General features: G+C 43.7%; 1 protein-coding gene across 3 annotated transcripts in view; it reads right to left on the minus strand.

The window, feature by feature from the left end:
* Positions 1–13,551, minus strand: part of ets1 (v-ets avian erythroblastosis virus E26 oncogene homolog 1) — a 32,458-nt gene extending 18,907 nt beyond the window's left edge. The window contains exons 1-3 of one of the 3 annotated variants that reach the window (XM_044032081.1): positions 13,317–13,551; positions 11,793–11,894; positions 8,768–8,915 (exon numbers count right to left, since the gene is read on the minus strand). In XM_044032081.1, the coding sequence (XP_043888016.1) occupies positions 8,768–8,915; positions 11,793–11,861 (217 nt within the window). In that variant the 5' untranslated portion in view covers positions 11,862–11,894; positions 13,317–13,551. Of the gene's footprint in view, positions 1–504; positions 977–8,767; positions 8,916–11,792; positions 11,895–13,316 lie in introns of those variants that run through there. The other 2 variants (XM_044032080.1, XM_044032082.1) reach the window with 2 other exon arrangements.
* Between the last annotated feature and the right edge of the window lie 6,778 nt (positions 13,552–20,329).

The raw sequence follows: 20,329 nt of genomic DNA on the forward strand, positions 1-20,329 counted from the left end.
TCTGTCAGTGTGACACACACATGTTCAAAACATAGGCCACATCTGAAAATGTCATCAGTGTTAAACAGAACACGGTGGCTTTAAAACATATACAGTATGTCCGTTACATGATGACACAATATGAAAGTCAAAATGATCACATATCAAATCTGGAGTGTGACAACTTTTTGTTCCACACACACAGCACAATTTTGTGAATTGCAAAAGCAGACGGACTGGAGCCTGATTCATTCAATAATAACACGCGCACACACACACACACAAAGGGAAAGCCTATTGCATGACAGTAGAGCCTCTGGCGTGTAATTCTCCTCAAGTGTTGTCCAATATTGAGCAACCGACAGCGTCTTCACGCTGACATATCAGGACGTGATGTCCCTGTGTGTACCGAGAGTCTGGTGTGTGTGTGTGTGTGTGTAACAGGATAACCACGCAGAGGACTCGCGTTAAGTGTCAAGCTCCAACAGAAGACTTAATAAAAAATAAAAATGTATCTTTACTCACCGTCCATTTTTTCAGCCTTTATAATCGTTAACGTCGGTTTCATATCGACAGCTGCCGTCATGATCATCAGATCAGCGTGACTTAATAACGCCGCGTCCCTCTTTTTATTCTAAAAATTCCAAACACACACTATATAGATTTGTATATGAGAGAAAAATCTTATCTTAGCGCTCCGGTGTAATCTACAAAGCGATGGTTGTCTTTCTTTTCTTGGCTTTCTACCCTCACACTTAAAATCCGACTCAATGTCTTTCAAAACTTATCTCTCTCTCTCTCTCTCCTTTCTCTCTCTCTCTCTTTCTCTCTCTCCGGTGCGTGCACACACACTCCCTCTTTTCCTCGTTCTTTCTAACTCACTCACACGCTCACTCACTCCTTCCTCTCTATCTGTGGACATGGGCGTTGCATTACACGGAGACGGAGCGCCGACGACAGCTGAAGTGGGCGGTGTTTGTGTGTGTGTGTGTGTGTGGAGGAGGTTGACTTACCGGTTGATTCACAATTCAATTACAAGCACCCCCAACCTTCCACACACAAACCTTGTTCTTAACCGTAAACGTCCACTGAGAAGGGTTTATTAGAAGAAAGTGAATATACCACTTGTATAAGTGCACAATCACTGTCAATCATGAAAAGGTTGTTTTTCGTCTTTTGTACGAACTGTAGCCAAAGGGACTTTATTTACAGAGGCGGCCATCTTGTGCCGCCATATTTCTCCGGCGTACCAAACTAACAAGTACGTAAACAAAGAGTGACATCCTCGCTGGTGAGCGAAGGCCGCCGCAGTTTCCTAGCGCCCTTGGTAAAGGAAGGGCCGAGAAGAGGAGACCTATGTTTAGACGTCACTAATTATTTCACACACGGGTCCTTTAGCCGTGACCACTTTATGGTACACGGGTGAGTTTCCATCAATCAGTTGTGCTTAAAAAACTAAGAGCACAGTGTTCATTCATAAAAGGCATCATAGCAATTTTCATAACAAGAAATAATACGCCTCACACTGTCTCACGTTACACCCTATACCGTGCTCACTGAAGGGACTGGACTCTTTCAGTCAGACTTACTATAGGGAATGGATCGCAGACACTGTATGGTTGAACAAACTGATCCCGTATGGGCACATTATACACTACAAACATTCCAATCTTTGTTTGGAGACGGTTTTAGATCTTAAAATAGCCCTGCTTAAACCGTTTAGATGTCGTGCGTGGTTGTGTGTGTGTGTGTGTGTGAGCTGGAAGGTGATGCTGAACTGTCTGTGTCCCATTTTCTACATGTCCACGTTTCCTCGTAACTCGTTACCCTCCCTTGTAAACACCTCAGAGTATTTCCTGTTCACCTTGTACCGATCAATTAAAAGACAACCATGACTGTTTTTCTCTCTTTAAACACCTCATCTGGCATCAGTAGAGCAGGGTATGTTATTGTATAGTATTGATTTGAAAGTTATTCAAAGTTAATCAGGTCATTAAAGATGCAATATTTAAAGTGTGGTTGCACAGACATTCAAATAAATCAAAGTAGGTCTCCAAAAGATCACAAAATTAAAAAAGAAAAACAATCTGCCTGTTCTGTTTTCTCATTGTTGTCCTCTATTATCTAAAATAATCACCATACGTTCTCCTGGAAAAGGAATCAATAATTTGTTCTGCGACTGGAAAAAAACGATGAGACAATGATTGGGCATTTTAGCCACAGTAAGGACTCACTGCCAACGGGTCACACCTCCCATGGGAGCAGAAGCAGAGATAATAGATTATAATAATAATAATTCTCACACTAACTTAAATGGAACTTACTGTTGCGTGTTTAGTGTTTAAGCTTCCACAAGAAGTGGAGGTCTGCATCAACATGAATGTGTTTCTTCTTCAGTTCATTTTCCATGAATCTGGCATCATCGCGAGCAACCTTGTTAGAGTGGGTCATATGGAGCATCCTATAATGAACATGAATAATATGATACTGTACTGTGCTCATGTATTTCTAAATGGGATGATCTGGGTGGAGGCTGGGGAGCCAGGGATATTGATCACACATGGATTTTTAAACCGGTGGTACTTCGCTGGCTCCATTAGCAGCCTTGGATCAGGTTTCACTGGCCTGATAGAAGCCTCGTCTGGGAAGAGGACTCGTGGGTTCTGCGGTGAGAGGAGCTGCCTCACTGGGGGCAAAGTGGTGGGGGTAAGTGGGGGGGAGAATTGGAGGGAGGAGGACAGTACATCTCACTTCTTCTTAGTCAGTCTCTCACTCTCTCTGACTGGACCTCTTTGTCTTCTCTTAATGAACTCCCTCGTATCTGTTCTTAAAAGGACAGCCCGGGTCCCTCTGTGCCTGAGGGCAGCCATTAGAGCTTTAATGGTGTTGCTGACTAATATCTGGACTGGCGTCACTGTAAACCATTTTATTCTTTCCATCTTGACTTTGTTTTTGTTTTTTTAACACTATAAAAATCATTCCGATTGTATTTCTTCATTCTTTTTAAGAATGTGTGGTAAAAGGAGTGTGATAAAAGCTGAACTTTTAAAACGGTAACATAAATAAATCAGCAACAAATACTCCATCTACTGGTCCAAAACCGCGTTCAATCTGTTCGGACTCAGATTATCGAATTGACCAATTTACAGAGATGTTTACATGCGCAAAATGTCTTCCTTCCAAAAACATTTGTTCCAATTGGAATTTAAAATTTCATTCGTTAGATGGGCGCCAAACTAAATGATCCGATTGTGGTTTGTGTACAAATGCATCAAGCGTTCAGTCAGAATAGACTTTTATGAAGCAGAAAAGGCTTCACTTCCGTCTCCATATTTAACGAATGCTGCACTCCACTACCTGTCTCATTTTGTCTTCCACGTCTGTGACTTTCTATTATTCTACTTGGGATGGGAAAACGGCAGTAACTACACGGAAATACGTGACATGTGATAGCACCAAACCAGGAACACATGAACACAGAATCACCGAATCACATGAACAGCATATATAGCAGCCCTCTGGTTGGGAATTAAATTTGTTTCCAAACGAGCTGTATTGGATCAGAGTTTTCAGATTGGCATGTTTATGTGACATATTTTTATTCCGATTACTGAGAGCAATGGAGTTGTAATTGTTTAGTTTTTTTCTCGTTTTGTTTCTGGTGTGACTGCAATGTCACAGTTTTCACACGGGTGAACATGCTTGTGACACCGGGTCAACAAATACCACAGGGCAGACTCATTACTCAGACTCAGTGTTTATAAGTCCTTGGTCTACTTGCTAATTTTAGTTCGAAAAATGCTGAAATGACTGCAAGAAGCATTGTTGCTTCAAATTCCTGTTGCCACACAACATCTATGCATCTCTCTTTCCTAGTATAGCACAGTATGCAAGATATTTCTTTTTCCTCATAGCGATGACGAGTTTGCAATGACGAGTATTTGTCCACAGACAGCCTTTTGTACACTGACCCTGAAGACAAACACATTTTCTACTGACATGAGGAAAACAGTTCCCATTAAATTTATCTTCATAGAGATCTCTCTATCAGCAACTGGTGTCAAAGGTTTTCAAAGCCAAAAGAGAACTGTTGTTGAAACAAATCCTTCCCGTCTGAGAGAGGAGGATTGTTAATTGTCACACTCTCATGAAACAGCCAACCAGCATGGTACCAGTACGCTTGAGGGCACAAGTTCTGGTTCCAGTGTCAGTCTTCTCTTCACCTGGCAAATGCTGTTGCCATGGTCTTGAAGATAAGTCAGCTTCACTCGTTTGCCTTGTAGTCTACCAACCCCTACAGCAGTCTCCCTCTCTCCCTCTCTCCCTCTCCTGCTTGCCGAGTGTCTCTCGCTGGCACATCTGTGCTGTGCGCCTGTCTATAATCCTTAGATGTAACCACTGCACCTGCTACTTTTCACAGCGTTAACTGAAAGGTTATTCAATTCAGAGCGATCCATTCCACTGTCAAAAGATACTCGTCTCTGGTTCCTGTGCCACCGCAAAAAAAAAAAAAACCCTCAAAAGAGCTCGGAGGGTTGCATCATGTACATATCAAAACAGTTGACGTAAAAAAATAACTGAAGATATCAAAGACTAAAACATTTACACAATGTGCTGTGACCCGATAGGGTTGGTATGGTGTGTGAATGGACAGCAATCAGCACTTACTCGATCAGTCGCTCATTTACAGGCACTCAAGTAGACTTATACAGATGGGTGATGGGTGATACAGACAGGCAGACAGACAGTCAGTCAGACAGACAGACTCTGATCCTACCCATACTCCTATCAAGTCTTTTAGACGTAATGAATATGTGCGTTTATACAGATATTGTACATATTGTATATAGTGTGTATGAGTGTATGAACAATGTTGATAGATATATGCTTTGGCAATGTAAGATGCACATTACTATGCCAATAAAGACCAACAATTTTGATTTAGACAGACAGACAGATAGACAGACAGACAGAGTGAGAGAGAGAAAGAGACGAGGCAGTAAAACAGTGGGTTCCTTGTGGCCTCAGGTGAGAGCTCTGTCTGTGTGGATGCTGTCTGAAGGTGCCAAAGGCTGGATGCACTCCTGCTGAGATCAGAGGACTAACTGGGACATGAGCGGTGTACCCCCGATGTGCATGTGTGTGTGTGTGTGTGTGTCTGTGCTCATGCACTCTGTTTATGTACATTGCTCTCTTGTGCCTCAAATTCCTCTCTTCTGAGTGAGTGTGTGTGTGTGTGTGTGTGTGCGTGCTTATGTGTGTGTGCACGCGCTACTAAGTAGCCGGGCCTCCGTGAACAAAGGCTCAGCTCTTTTCTGAACAATTAGCTACGGTAAAAAGGACATCTCTTCCTCCATTAGCGGCACCACGTGCCCCCCCCCCCATCACTCCATTGTGCAGATAATTCAATTATCCCCACCCCCCTTCAAGTCTCTCTGCCTCCAAACCCTCCCTCTCCTTGTCTTGCCCTCCCTCCTCTCTGTTACCACTGTGGTTTCAGATAAAGCTCTGCTCGTCCTCACTGTGAACATATACGATGTAAAATACATCACTCTGGCGGTTTTCAGTATCTAAAGAGTGTGCAAAGAACTGAGTTAGGTGACAATGGAACTCATACCGTGCAAAATATGAGACACAGTCGCGCCCACCGTTACCACTGTGTACACTCACCGCAGTTAACATTCTGTTAATATTGCTAAGCCCCTGTGTGAGCATTAAAACAATGGGAGGCCTCTCTTAGGATTCATTAAAGCGCCAACTTTCCTGCAAAAAAAAAAAAAATGTACATGAGCTGTCGTCTGTTGCATCATCTCCCGTCAGTGATTGCAATTGCCTGAGAACTGCATGTTCTGTCTGATGGGGTTGGCATTTAGTCACTGTGCTATCAAGAGGAACTTACTACATACCCACTTCCTAGAAATAAAAATGGAAGAATACTGTGATCGTAAAAGTGATCATAAAAATGGGTCACAAATGCATTCATGTCGTCACATTAGGAAAATGGCTGGCGATATTGGTAAAATTGTACTTAAGGGACAGATGGGGACTCACTGTAAACTGATTATAAGGCATAATGGAGCCACTTTTTCAAACGCCCTCAAATTCTCCTGTGTTTCTTCAAAGGTTTCTAAAATGACTTCAAAACCAACTAATATGTAGTAGTAGCAGCGGCACACCAGCGCTTTCCTCTCGCTATTGTTATTATCACCGTCGCACCGTGCAGTTCAAATGTAGGACCACGGCATAAGTGTTGTCCATCCCTCCACAGTTGTCTGTTGCTTTTCCGTGTTTCCACTCTTGTTTTGTTTTATTGTTGGAGGGGGAAGTGTGTGCTGGCCTGATTAGCATCACTGTTTCCTCCTTTCCCATAACCCCCGGACCCCCGCAGGCTGCCTGTTTACTTTAAGAAATAAAAAATGGGCCTGCGCCCGTGAGGACGTGCCCCTCATCAGAGACAAAGTCCCCCCCACCACCACCACTACCACCCCACCCAGAGACTACAAATCTCAGCTCCTCCTCCCCCTCGTCTTCTCTCCTCTCATCAACGCCAGTCCGAGTCCTGTGACTTATCCCTCTCCCTATCAGTCCACTCTCCGTAAACTGTATTCCGCCCACTCTCCTTTCCTTTCCACCCTTTCCCCTCCTCTTCCAACTGTCCAGCTGTCAAATCACATCAAATAAAACACAGGCCAATGGTCCCAGAGTGCCAGATCACAGCTGTGTCTGCGCACACTGAATGGGAGTGCATGTTTAAATGTACAGTGAACCCACGGGTGCCTGAGAGTGCATGTGTGTGTGTGTGTGTGCATGCATTGCTGAATGGGAGGATGCTGTAATACAATACACGCTACCATTAAACACCAGAGTGCAGGGTGTGAATTTAATGAATGAATATGTGGAGTGTGCATCACTGCATGATGTTAGAAGAGTGTGCGAATGGGTTTGATATCTGGGCCTGGATTTCAGTGAGAATGCACAGAAATGCACACTCCCTCCTTCACACACACACACACACACACACACACACTCAGAGTTTTTTGTTTTTTTTACCATTTCCACTATGGGAGTTTACAACAGTGACTGTGCTGTGAGTGTTGGAAAGTGAAGAGTGGGACTGGGTTTGTGTAAACATCACCATGGCATGGCTGTTGTCAGGAAGCAGTGTGTGTGACATTGGGCTCTAGGCCAAACATGCAATGGTCCTTTAACATCCCACATCCCCGCCTCACATCTGCTCTGTGCTCCATCTTTCTCACACGAGCACATTTCATTTTAACAACAACCGATCCATCCTCAAACCAAAGAAAAAAAGAGGACTTCAGCTGTAAAAGCTGATGTAATGTAACTACCTTTAAGTGAAATAATATATATCGCCACGTATAGCACACACAGCAGTGGACTTAGTTTCCGAGATTGTTAGGAATGTTGTCGACTTATGAATGACCTGCAGTGCTTGAAAAAAAAAAAAACCATCCTGATTTACTTCATTGTTTAGTCCTCGCCTTGTAAGCTGTTCATCGCGCTGATATATTACGTACAAAAGTCAGTGACTACAACCAAAAACTGTCATTATATTCCAGTTACTGGTGGATTAAATAAAACTTGCTTGCACTCACTAATAATGAGCCAAACATAAAAGCGATTATTTAACGGGGAGACCGTGTTTTCAGTTTGAGTGAAATGAGTCAAAGCAACGGCCGCAGGGTGTGGAGACTGTGTCAAAGGTTCCTGAGCTGCAGTTGAGGTTAACAAAGACTCATAACACCATGTGCCGCTGGCACGAAAACTCCTATACAAGAGCTAAATGACTATTACAATACCTCCAGGTGGTTGAAAAGCTCCTAGACCTGTGGCCTAGTGTAGGATTCAGGAGAAGGATGAGAAGAAGAAAAAAGGGTCAGCGCTCGGTTATTTTTTTCCACTAAGCAATGTTTATGTCAACAGTTTAGCATTGGGAGCAATGAAGAGAGGGCTCTGAAGGAGTGTCTCTGGCAACAAACATCAACAAATCCCATCAAATCCTGACTCTCTCTCACACACACACACACACTCCCCTCCACCTCTCCAGAGACCAAACCAGAGGCTTGGGAAAAGATGGCCCCCCTTGCCCCGCCTGCCCCTGCATCCAGCTTGGGGAGGTGACGGAAGGAAGGCTGTGCCCCTCAGCACCCCTACACTCCCGTGGTGTGAGTCCCAGTCCACTAGCATCAATCACTTTTGAGGACACGAAGAGGCCAGAGTCAAGCACAGGCAAATGCACTGGAAAGAATGTTCCAGTTTAAAATAAAATTCATTAAATAATCACCGGGAAAAAAAAAAAAGAAAAAAGAAAAAAATAGGATTGGAAGCAGAACTATGCAGGACACTTGTTTGTCCCCAGATGTAGAGAGGAGACGGAGAAAAATAAAGAAGCGGGCGGGTGGGGGGGGTATCTGGAAAAGGCATTGCCCTCAGGGTCAGCATCACCAACATCCCTCATGCAGCAGACATAGAACAACAGGCCAAGTTGAGACTGTGTGTGCGCGTCTGTTCTACAAAACTAAATTAGGGAGTTTAAATGTGTGTGTCAAGATTGCAAACATGAATGTCACATGAGAGTGACTGACCGCCCATTCCAAAGTCTTTTGCTTGTTATAAGCTTTATAAACAGTGACTGCTTTTCGACAGAAGTTGAGTTTTACAGAAGAAAGATGAGAAAACTATTACTTTGTAATTAAACTGTGGGGTTTTCCCTCTTGTTTTATTACCGTCGTGTGTGACGTGAGATTTTTCTATGTCCATTTCTTACCTGTGGGGCACACGTCGTGTCCATTGGGCACTTCCTGCAGGGGAATGTCTTGAGGGTAGAGGGGCTGCGACGGGTAGTACTGCTGCTGCAGGTGAACCACGCCTGGTAGCTGGTTCTGAGGGCCGACTGCCACCCCACCGCTCTGCCTCTGCAGACAAACAATTCAAAATGAACTGAGCATCATGGAGCAGATACAAAACCTATAGTGTATGGTAAACAGAAATTCAAGACTTCAATTTTAATAATAAAATCACACACACAATCACAGAAACAGCTGACCAAACCGGGCCGGCAGTGCAACCTCAGATTTGGAACATTTTCATTGTTTGTCCTCGCATGTAACCCTTGGGTCTAAATTTGACTCGTTCAGTTTATCTTTGCTGAGTTGTTTAATCCTGCTTATCTCACAACTGTTCACGTTAGAGGTCACGCTGAGGGGGGAATTCTGAAGACAGCACTTGACAGGGGAGCCAGAGGAGATATGAAATGCCATGTGGATACAAGAGATAGCAGAGGAGAAGATAGCCACTCTGGCCATTTATAGCACATATCAAAACCTTCATTTGACAACAAACAAAAGCCTCAATAGATATTGTTTGACATTTGGGTTGGAAACTGATGTGAACGGGGAAGTGAAGTCTTTCTCACAAGTAAGTGCCTACGCAGAAATAACATGGCAATGTAAATAAGGTTGACAGAATTTGATCCTGTAACAAGTTCCTTTTGTAATCGCCACATTCACGCTACACCGTGATTTGCTGTCTGAGACGTCAGTTTCCCACTGCTCACATTTGTAAAGCAATGCCACCTTGGCGTTTGCCGGTACATTAGCCATGTACTGTATGTATGTCACACGTGTCACTGACACAAAACGGCCGATAGAGTGACTGGTGATCTGATATAGACGACCGCCGCTTTAGCACAGCAGCATTTATCAGTGCCCAGCCAGCTTTGTGGATGGTTGCTGTGACTCTAGTTCAGGACCGGGGAGGTGAGTTTATGGGGCTCTTCACATGAGACGCTGCTACCTTGTATCAGGCGGGAAAGTTAGATAGGCACGGAGGGAGCCACATGGATGATTTATGGATGAGAGTGGCATAGATAAAAGTGGAGATAATATACTCTTTGATCCGTTTCAATATAGAACATTCTTCAATGCAGATAGAAACTGGGTGTATGTGTGCACGCTGTATGTCTTTGTTCATGTCACATGACAGGATTTGTACCATTTGTTTGTGATGGATCGAGTAACACAATTAATAAATTGTGATAAACCCTTTCTTTAATATAGTACAGTCGTGTACTTTTTATTGGACAAAGAAAAACGTGTGAGGTTTAACTGGAAGCATTTACAGCAGCTCTAATGTATACTATAAATAATTTGGGACATTGCCTTTTGCATAAAATAGATTATAATAACATTTGAACGTGATCATATTCATTATATATACACTACTATTATTGGCACTTGTCAGGTTAACCGACAGAGTAAGTACGATGTGTGCAAAAAGGAACTTCTTTTTGAAATTGCAGTATATTGCAATATGGGAAAGTCACACCTATACCACTGGCAACAAAGGGGCTAGTGTAATTTGATAACAGTGACTCATCTTTCTTATAGATTGTCTTGTGATTTTCCCCACACATGTACCAATGTTTTCTCTTACTCATCTTCCCAGGTGGTCAGTCGGCCTGCCCCCGGTGGTTCTAAGAGGCAACAAGCCTGCATGGACCTGGGTGAATGCGTGCCAGATTTCAAACTACTCTTGAAAAGATAAATAAATATTTGCACAAAAAAAGTCGTATCTCATTTTCTGCTATCGCTGCCCTGATGCATTCCTTTTAATCTGCGCAAAAGTGACTCTCAGGGGCTTCTTTACCTGCCAGTAATGACACAAACTGGCAGTGATTCAGGAGCCTGGCTGCACGTCAGTCCAAACTTTAGCTGCATGTAAGCTGCTCTGTTGCCTCACACTATCATTTCTCTGGACGTCTCTTCGGGCATAACGATCACTTGCGCAGTGAGGTGAATTAATGTGTTTTTGTTCAACTTCTCGGAGTCCAGCGTGAGTAAAAACATCGAGACGGCAACTGAATTGTAAACATGACGCATTAAACTCACAGGGCCCGTTGCCCTTTTGCTGATAAATCATGTAAATTCAAGAGAATAGATCTACCGAGGTGACCCAGGATTACCTTTTGACCAAGTCTGTCCTGGTATACAGTAGTCTCAATTTCAAAGGCAAGCCCCACCACCTGAGCCAATTAGGACCAGGGGAGCTGTATTCTTCTATGTTGTCTATCAGGCCAGGGTGGGTTACCATTTGCATATAACCCCAGTCTCTTATCCTAATGCGCCAGCGTTCTGCATACAAATGGAAGCATTTATTTTGCCGCTCCTTGGCCTTCACCCTTCAAACGCTCTCCTGACAGGAATCCCAATGTTCCCAGCTACCACTGTCTCTGACTCTGTGTTCTGCTCTCTCATTTGGAAACCACTTAGAGCCTTGGTGTTCTTGCAAACAGACTGCGGGAAAAGCACCGCGCGAGTGGCTCAGCTGAGAAAAATGTTAATTCAGAAGCGATGGCCTGACTCCGATCGGACTGGTTTGTGGAAGCGATTCAGGCCCTGAGGTCTCAATATTTACAATAGTGCATGCAAAAAGGAAGTGCATTTTGGCCACGGCTGCTTGTGCAACAGTCACAGAAGAGTTCATGAGGGCGATTTCACAGCTCTGTTTCGCCAACGTTGGACGAAATCACAAGGAGCGCCGCGCACATACAGATAGAGACGCTTCAGCGCAGCGGGAATCGCATTGAGAGGTCGAAGGAACCCAGAGCTGCAAACACACAGGCACGCTCAAGCACACTTCTCGTATGCTTCTGCACACATTCCTGCACTGTCATGTGCCTGAGCTGCTACACACTCACACACATAAACTCGTTTCCTCACACTGCTGCCCAGCTGTGTGGTAGGTAGCCGAGGCAGCCTTAAGACAGAGGAAATTTACGAGCGAGGTCTTACCATTGCGCCCAGACGGTCACAGGGGTGAAGGGCCGGGTAGGAAGAAACTGGATCCATGTAGTAACTCATCACGGACACTGTGGACAGGAGAAGCAGGGCCTGCTGAAGGGATCAACACACAAACACACAAGTCAGGGTGGAGCGATCCAGCTGTCACACACTGTTTACACTCAAGTGTGTGGTATATACTGTGCATGTGTATGTGGGGTGAGTCTTTGAGTGTGTGTGTGTGCACGAGAGAGAGGGGAGAAAACGATGGAGGGAGAGGGACGAGGTTAGAAAAGTGAATGAAGAGATTGGGGGAGAGTGAGAAACTTGAGCTTCTAAGACTTGTGGCTGCACCGTTCAGAAAGAGGTGGCTCCCAGTCCAAGTTTTCTGGGTTTTTTTTTTCTTTCTTTGAAGTGACCAATTATTTCAACCCAAGATTTCCATCACGCTTCCCTCATTGACTCCCTTTTCTCCTCATGCAAAACTGCCTCCTCCTCTCCACTGCCTCACGTCTTCCTCCTACTCCTCTTCTTCCTCTCGTTCTTTCCCTCCTACACACTCTGCTTATCACTTAACATTGTTTACTCGAGACAGCATCAACAAAAGAGACTGGAAACGGAGCTCAAGGATTACACTAGTGGGGGGGAATGGCGTATTTGGGCAGTGGCGGCTCCCATCTTCCTCACATTCATATGTTAAGCAATTTGGAATATTTAGTTTCTGGCAGCTGCTGACAGACTGAGGGAAGAGGCACAAGAGCTCAATGCTTGCAGATGTTCACCGGCTCAAAGAGAGTCACATGCTCTTGTTTCAGAGAACATACCCACACATGCAGTGAATATAATTCAAATCAGTTCTGTCATTGAAATTCATAGCCTACCTTTATGCTTTTTCTTGCATGTCATTGGTTTGACGAGAGTAATACAAGACAAAGGTTTTAAAATAAAAAGCATTGAAATGGCACTAATTATGCATTTTGAAATATAAATGACGTTAGTTACACATATTATATATATATATATGATGTGTAACTAACATAATTTATATTTATTTATATATATATATATACATATACACATATACATATATACATATATATATATATATATATATATATATATATATATATATATATATATGTATATATAGCTACTTTATATTCCAAAAGCTTTATCTAAAGGGAACACTGAAGAACACAAAGTGAAGGGAATTCTTATATTCCTAATATCTTGATGTAAAGTTGATTCTGGACACAGATAAAGCTTGTTTGCGTCTGTATGGTCTCAAAAAGATGAGCAGAGATGAAACCGTTCCATCGCAGCGCATCTATTTATAACGAGACTCGCGCGCGCTTCATCATTCCCAATTGGAAAAAAAAAAAAAACAACGCCGAAACTTTAAAGACAACACTTTCCCTTCTCTGCATCAAAGAAGCAACCAGCACTGATGACAGCCCTCGTTCTTTAAATCGATGTCTGATTAGTGGTTCTTTATAGCTCGTTAAACAACAACAACAACAACAACTTTGCACTTACCGACTGCGGTGCGAGAAGTTTCCTGCAAAGTGGAAGCGCTGGGCAGCTGAGTGTGACAGCTGAGCGTCGGACTGCAGAGATGCTGTACCTGCTCACAGCAAGTCCCACAGAGGAAGGAATAATATGCACACTTTTAGTCCCTCCCTCAATCGCACGGTGATCCTCTCCAAATCCTGTGTTTCCTTGGCATGTAGTCTTTGGACTCAGCGCGCAGATGTGGGTTCAACCGCAGCACACAGGTGTAAACTCGCGCAGAGCATTTCGTGGTCAGCAGTTGTCGGACCTTTGTTCTTCTGTCTTACTCCCTTCCATCATGATATGTTTCTATTATCAAATCAATTGTTTGTTTTTTTTACCATTAACAATAAACTAATAGTAAAGTAAATGTTATTGTGTCATTATACTTAAATACTTTGCATTGTTTTTTTCTTAAGCCTATTTTGAATTAAGATTGTTTATTCATCAGGTTGTTGTTGTTTGTTTTCTTCTTGTCCCAGCCTTAAATAGCAGGACAGAGGGAGGAAAACATCACACAGAGGTGCACGTGATGACAATGACAATAGCTGAATTTCCTCTGATGGTGTCACCTGAACAGAAAGGCAAAAACATCTGTATATGCAACACCAGGCAGAAATATTCATATACACACCATTTTAGATTTGTTTAAATCTTACACAATTCAGATTTAAAAAAAACCTTTTTAGGAGCTGTAGCTGTCAAACCATTTTGTCTCAGAAGTGTGAGCTTCTTGCGGATTTATTTGCCGTACATCAATGACCCCAACTGACAGCTAAAGCATGGGGCACTGCTTAAAGGTAGGACAGCAACGTTGAGCACTCTTCTGTGAAATGAGAAGATCCCTGAGTGCAACATAAGATCTACATCCACCTGCTCTGATAGTGGTTAGTGATAAGTGTCAGGGTTGTTTTTTTTTTTTATCTCTTTGCTTATTTATCGCTTTATTAGATTATTTATTTCTGCTTGCTTTCAGCTACATCGAGTACAGAGCAACCCCTCAGCCGCGCTCGCTCTCCGTCAGCTAAACACTCAACACTTGCGAGTCATCTGAAACACCTTGTGGCTCCGTGATAATTCCGTGACCCCGGTGGAGCATTTGTTTGCATTAGAAAGTGCACGGTTCAAACCTCCTGACAGCCACCGCTCTTCACAGTAAATCCTAAAAGTCTCTGGGTAAGGAGGTGTGTGTGTAAGTAAAGAGCTGTGTGTGTGTGTGTGTGTGTGTGTGTGTGTGTGAGGGGTGGGGGGGGTCAAGTCCAAGGTGAGAGGCATGAACAAGTACCATAAGGGGCTCAGTAGCAGGCAGCCTGCATATTCTCAAGACCTTGCCTGAATCCCTGCGCATTTTGTGGGCCTCAGCACCCCGGGCCCCCAAGGGGACACAGATGGGCAACACGTCGAGGGCAAAAGGCAGCGGTATGACTTATTGCCATGTGGAGAGAAAAGCTCAGGACGCGCCTCTGTGATGAGACCAAATTGAATAAAAGCGAGCATGAATGTGATCCAGATCTTGAGCCACTGCCCCGGCAATGCTGTTTCAATTAGCTGGCTCACCAGTTCAAAGGCGAGGCCCGTGATTCACTCCTGCTCCGCATGAAGCCACTATCATCACACTGCCCGCTTGCCTTTCACCTCCCGATTACGGTGCCACCTTTTTCCGCTCAGAGCGTCCTTTCTTTATTCTATATGTGCAGGCTGCGCTCATGTTTTACATTAAACAGATCGTGAATGCCTCGCCTTCACCACCAGTAAAAGCCATCAGTCAAAAAGAGCTGCAGAGGTTTATGGCCTTCCCCATCACTCTCCTCGTAAAGTCTCACAGTGTGCATGCATCTGCATCAGCTCTGAATCAGAATGATGTGAATCGGCTCCTGACAATCTTTTTTAAATGAATGGTTCAATAAAGAATGATCCACGCTTCATTCGTGTCGAGAATTTACAGCGTTTAACGCCACATTCAACATCGAACACCACATGGCGGTGTATCTAAATCCTGAAATAAAGTCCATTATCTGCACTGAAGGATACAGTAGACCTGCAGTCACACGCGGGTCATACTCGTATCTTTACCATCTGCTCCGATGTGACAGTCCCACCTCAACCTGCTGGATTCGAACCCCAGTCGATCATTTCACTGGAACATGTCTGAACAGACGCTAAAAGCGATAAATAACTACGTCCGAACCAAAACGAGCAAACCACGTTTTGAAACATAAATTCCACAAAGCTTATGTTTCAGCTAAGAAAACCAAATGTCCTGAGGATGAAACATCATTTTTAAAATATGGGACCGTTAGCGTCTATATGCTAGGACACCGATAGATATCTGTCATCCCAAAGCTTTTCTTTGTTTTTGTGAATTAGGGCGAACAAAGCACTCTGCTGTCTATGTCCTCCACCGGCATGTCTCTGTGAGCACCTCCAGACTCCGAACACTTTTGTTTCATTTTCTCATTTTTGGATCTTCCAAAGATAGCGCTGACAGGTGATATTAATGGCCCTTTATTAGCATCGCACTGATTGCTCCAGCTTTTTGGAAGCAAGAGACGGGGGAGAAGGAGCAAAGAGAGACGGAAAGAAAGAAAGAAAGAAAGAAAGAAAGAAAGACAGAGAAAGAATATGGAAGTCCTCCGCCCACCACTTCTCACAGGAGATCGCTTCTCTCTTTGATAGCCTGCCCGAATCTGTTTCCCCCATAGAAACTGCCCTGCAGATGTTGTTGCTGTATGCAGACTACAAAGAAGGAGCCCTTTATGAGAAGAACATCTATTTTGGGCCTCTGTGTTTCCGAGCTGTGGCTCACAGTGAGAGGAGGACAGGACTAATCTTTCTGCCGTGGAAAACTCTGTTTTATTCCCTGCCCGTGATATTTTTAGATTAAAGCCGACTTCTAATGAATAACGTGAGGATGTAATATTTTATGACAGTATCAATATGCCATCGCTGTGGTGGACTTGGGTCTGAAAAGGCCTGCGTAGCTATTGGCATCAGTAGAGTGAAAGTGGAGTATTAAATGTGGGCAGTCACTTCAAAGAGTATGGAGAAGCTTTTGTCTCAGGCCTGAATAGATTAATTTAGGAGTGTTTGTGGTTAAGACTCTTACCCTCAACCTAAGAACTGTGACTGTGTTGGTCTTGGGGGGCAATACTAGCTCTTGATATTATCTTTAATTAAAGAACCAGTCCCTCAACCGAGTTGTCCAAACACTCCTAAACAGGCTCTGTAAATCAGACAAACATCCTCAATATTCGATGGGTCGAGAGTGTGCACTGAAGCCTCCAGATGTCTTGTGTTTCTCAAGCATTTCAGAGGGGATGGTACGGGACAGCAATCTTCTGTTTCAGTGTGCCCCTTGACAGAGCAAGTTGCTCCAAATCACATGCTGAGTCGTTGGATTTCTGCCTAGGTCACACTCTCTCTCTCTCTCTCTCTCTCTCTCTCTACATTTTTGTGTAGAGTCTCTTTTGTGCGCGGGGTTCATCCTGCTGGTTCACTGTGTGTTGTCTGTCAGTCAGTGTTCCGTGCGCGCTGTCCTCACGACCAACCGATTCTGCCATCAAAGCGACAGCGCCGCGAACTCAGTGGGTTTGCATGCATCTTCTTCAAAAAGGATCGGAGAACAAGTACCCTTTTCAAAGACTATACCAGATTTAATCGAATATAACGTTAATGTTGTTTGGAGAAATGACGCCCTTTCGGTGATCTTTGGTTTGAAATAAATGTGAATGCAGTGAGATGAAAGGAAAACAGCGGGGAGGGAAAATGAGATGTTGAGTCCAACATGCCCCAGTTGATAAGCTGTTGGCCTGGTGCCAAGATACTCCCCCAGTGCACCCGTACGCACAAACCCCACCCAGTGGCGATAGTTTGACCCCGCCCCCCCAACAAACACGCACACACCACTACTACAGTGGCGTCTCCTGCTCGCTATTCCTCTTCATTAGCGTCCCACAACGAGATGCTTGTCATGTAATTTGCTGAGGAGGTTCTCTGAATGCCTGCGTGAAACACATTCTCATTAGAGAAGTGAGAGAATGGAGCAAGGGAGGAGAGGTGGAGACGCAGGCCCTGGGAGGTGCAAATGAGGGCGAGCAATCAGTGAGACAGAGTGGGAGAGAGAAAGACAGAGGGACGCGGGGAACACACCGGGGGGGGTGGGGGGTTAGTGTTGAGCACAACAAGAGAAACAGAAACTTACAAAATGAGGGGAGACATTTGTGACAAGTATAAGTACATGACTGACATTTACAACTTACCTCAGCCAACCGGTATCCTCATTAATAAACATAAATTCAGTTTCTTTGCGGTTGTCAGAATTACATTTAAGAATATGTGAGTCAAAAGAACACATATAAAAAAAAAAGAAGATACTCATCACTGACTTTAATAAGTCAAGACATCTGCGTCTGCTAAAGTTTGAGGTTTTGTCTCCTCGTTCAGTACGCTTCCTTGATGTTCAAAAAAGAGTTATTGTTTCAGTCTGACTAAAAGCAGACTTTAAAAATACACGTTAACATGTTAGTCTGACTGACATTCGACTAAATCTAATTTCACAAAGTTGGACCAACACACTCAGATATTGTGGCTTTGAATCAAATGACTTCTGCGTGTTTATGTTCAATCGGACCCAAACTGGTCTGGGCACTCTGAGCATCCTCGACAATGGCTTTGACCCAAGGGGTTTGACTCTGGTACACAGACGAAGAAGAAAGCAGCATGAGAAGCATGAAGAAATCCAGTCCAATTCATTTTTGGACTGACAAGGAGACCAAATGTATGTCACCTTAAAATGGATAGAAGATAAAAAACACACACTAAATATGGAAACAAACTCGCCACCAGCTCAAGTTGTAGCTCTGCGGCATAGTTGGTCAACAGGAAATTGCCTGGTACTAACAGGCTGAAAGGGAACATACTGCCACCTAGTGTGGTGGAGGCAGACTTCACTCAGTAAATAGTGTTGAGTGTCTACCTCCTCTCAGGAGTAGTTACAGATGAAGTCCACCTTTATTTCCCTTAGAACACGAGATAAATGATGATTACATCATTAAGTCGCGGTTTGTACGAGTCTGCTATACTCTGGAGGTACCGAAGGACCTTGATGAGTCTCTGCGAGTGCCAGTCTCAGCACTTGCGAGGAAGAAGTATCACTCGCTCCCGTTGTGTTCACACTGATAACAACATTAGTGTCCAGTCAGCTTCATTCAGTCCTCCAGTCTGTGACGAGGTGTGGTTCAGGCGGCAGAAGAAGGCTTATCAGGGTGATGAGAGGAAAGAAGGAGCCGCTTGTCAGTGGCTGTTTTCACTGATGTCTGTGTTGTGTCCTAAGAAGCTGTCGTTGTCTCTTATGTCTCTCCTGCCTCTCTTTCATATTCTGTTAGCTAACCCAGATAGGTGCTAAATGGGTAGAAAAATATTTTAAATAAAACCAGATATGCAAATGCTACGAGATTCTTTTACTTGTCGCAGGAATTTAATTTTCTGGGCAGATTCTTTCTAAAGAATTCCCTCATGTGACCATTATTTTTTTATTAACTTATCCACAGGAATGCTTTTTACCTAAGAACTATTTCTAATCCTTAGCATATGTAGAATGGTTTGTATAATTCTGCCCAATAGCAGTAGTTTGTGCGAGTGCGCTCTCACTTCACAACAAATGACTGCGTCCTGCATCTGAAAAACCTGAGCAGTTCATTCCTCATTCATTCATTCATTCTTTGTGTAAAAGTGTAATTATGTTAAACATAATTACACTTCATGAGAAATATAACACAATAATTTAGCTATTTCAACAGTAACCCAGAATGGACAAATAACTGTAGAAATCAAGGGCTCATTCAGAGGTAAACATAGGTATATACCAATGAAGTGATAATTATTAACATTGTTTTCTCCCTAAACCCATCACATGGGATCTTTGATGAATTGACGTAAGAGAAAAATGATGAAGAAATGCACCGACGTATAAGCAGATGCTTGGAAGTTCCTACAAACCACTTTCATGTTCTCTGCTAATGCCTTTACGGCGAGAGATAACTGTTTTCTAAAACGACCCGTGTTTACCAAGAAGAGGCACTGTGATGAGTGAAACCGTGAGGGCTTGATTGAGGTTCTCTCTCTTCCACTTTCACTCTCAGACTCCCACATTCTCTCCATCTTTGTCTCACTCTCTCACTCTCCACTTATGCACACACAGTCCAAGCCCGTTGCTCATCACCACTCTCTCGCAGGGCGGCGTTTCTTTTGTTTCCGTCCAGCTTTTCACTCCCAGTTGACCCCACTCACCCACCCACACCTCACTCACCCTTACTCCAACTCCCACCTCTTACTGTGCAGAAATTGAGTTATTTTTAGAGTTATTTTAAGTCCGCATTTGTGCCACGGATTTTCAGCGAGGAAACAGGCTGTTTCTCTTGTGCCCCCCCCACACTTCCATTTCATTTCCGTTTCTGCATCCTCTCCTTCCTTTGCACAGGGCCCTTCTCTATAACACACTTTCCCTTTCTAACATATCCCAGGTTCACCCTCTCTCGTGCTCGCCCAATGTCAATACATGCTCTCACCTCCCTCACACCTACACAGAATACTCTCATTTTCTCATCTTTTCCTATCAGAAAGCTTCTTTTTTTTCACACTTCAACCCCCCTCATACATTCTGGGCTGGGTCTCATCATTCTGGACGGTTCACCCACTCGACTGTACGTACATGTATTCAGTGTCAATGAATAAACAGATGTTTTTGTTCAACATGAAAAGTTTGATTCGTTAAAGCACAAACGGGCTTGACTATATGCAGATTTCTTTCTTCTTCATTTGTTTATTTTAGCAACGGTACACTTGCAGGCACAATCTTGACCTGACACACTGCTGCTGCTGCTGCTGCTGCTAACACACTTGTTTCATGGCTCAACTCTGCCCTCTATCACCAGTTTTGTGATAAGCAGATACGGCACTATAGCAGTGGCATGACACAAAGCAAAAATAACAGTCTTCGT

Source organism: Solea senegalensis, linkage group LG8, assembly GCF_019176455.1.
Source record: "Solea senegalensis isolate Sse05_10M linkage group LG8, IFAPA_SoseM_1, whole genome shotgun sequence".
Taxonomy (NCBI): Eukaryota; Metazoa; Chordata; class Actinopteri; order Pleuronectiformes; family Soleidae; genus Solea; species Solea senegalensis.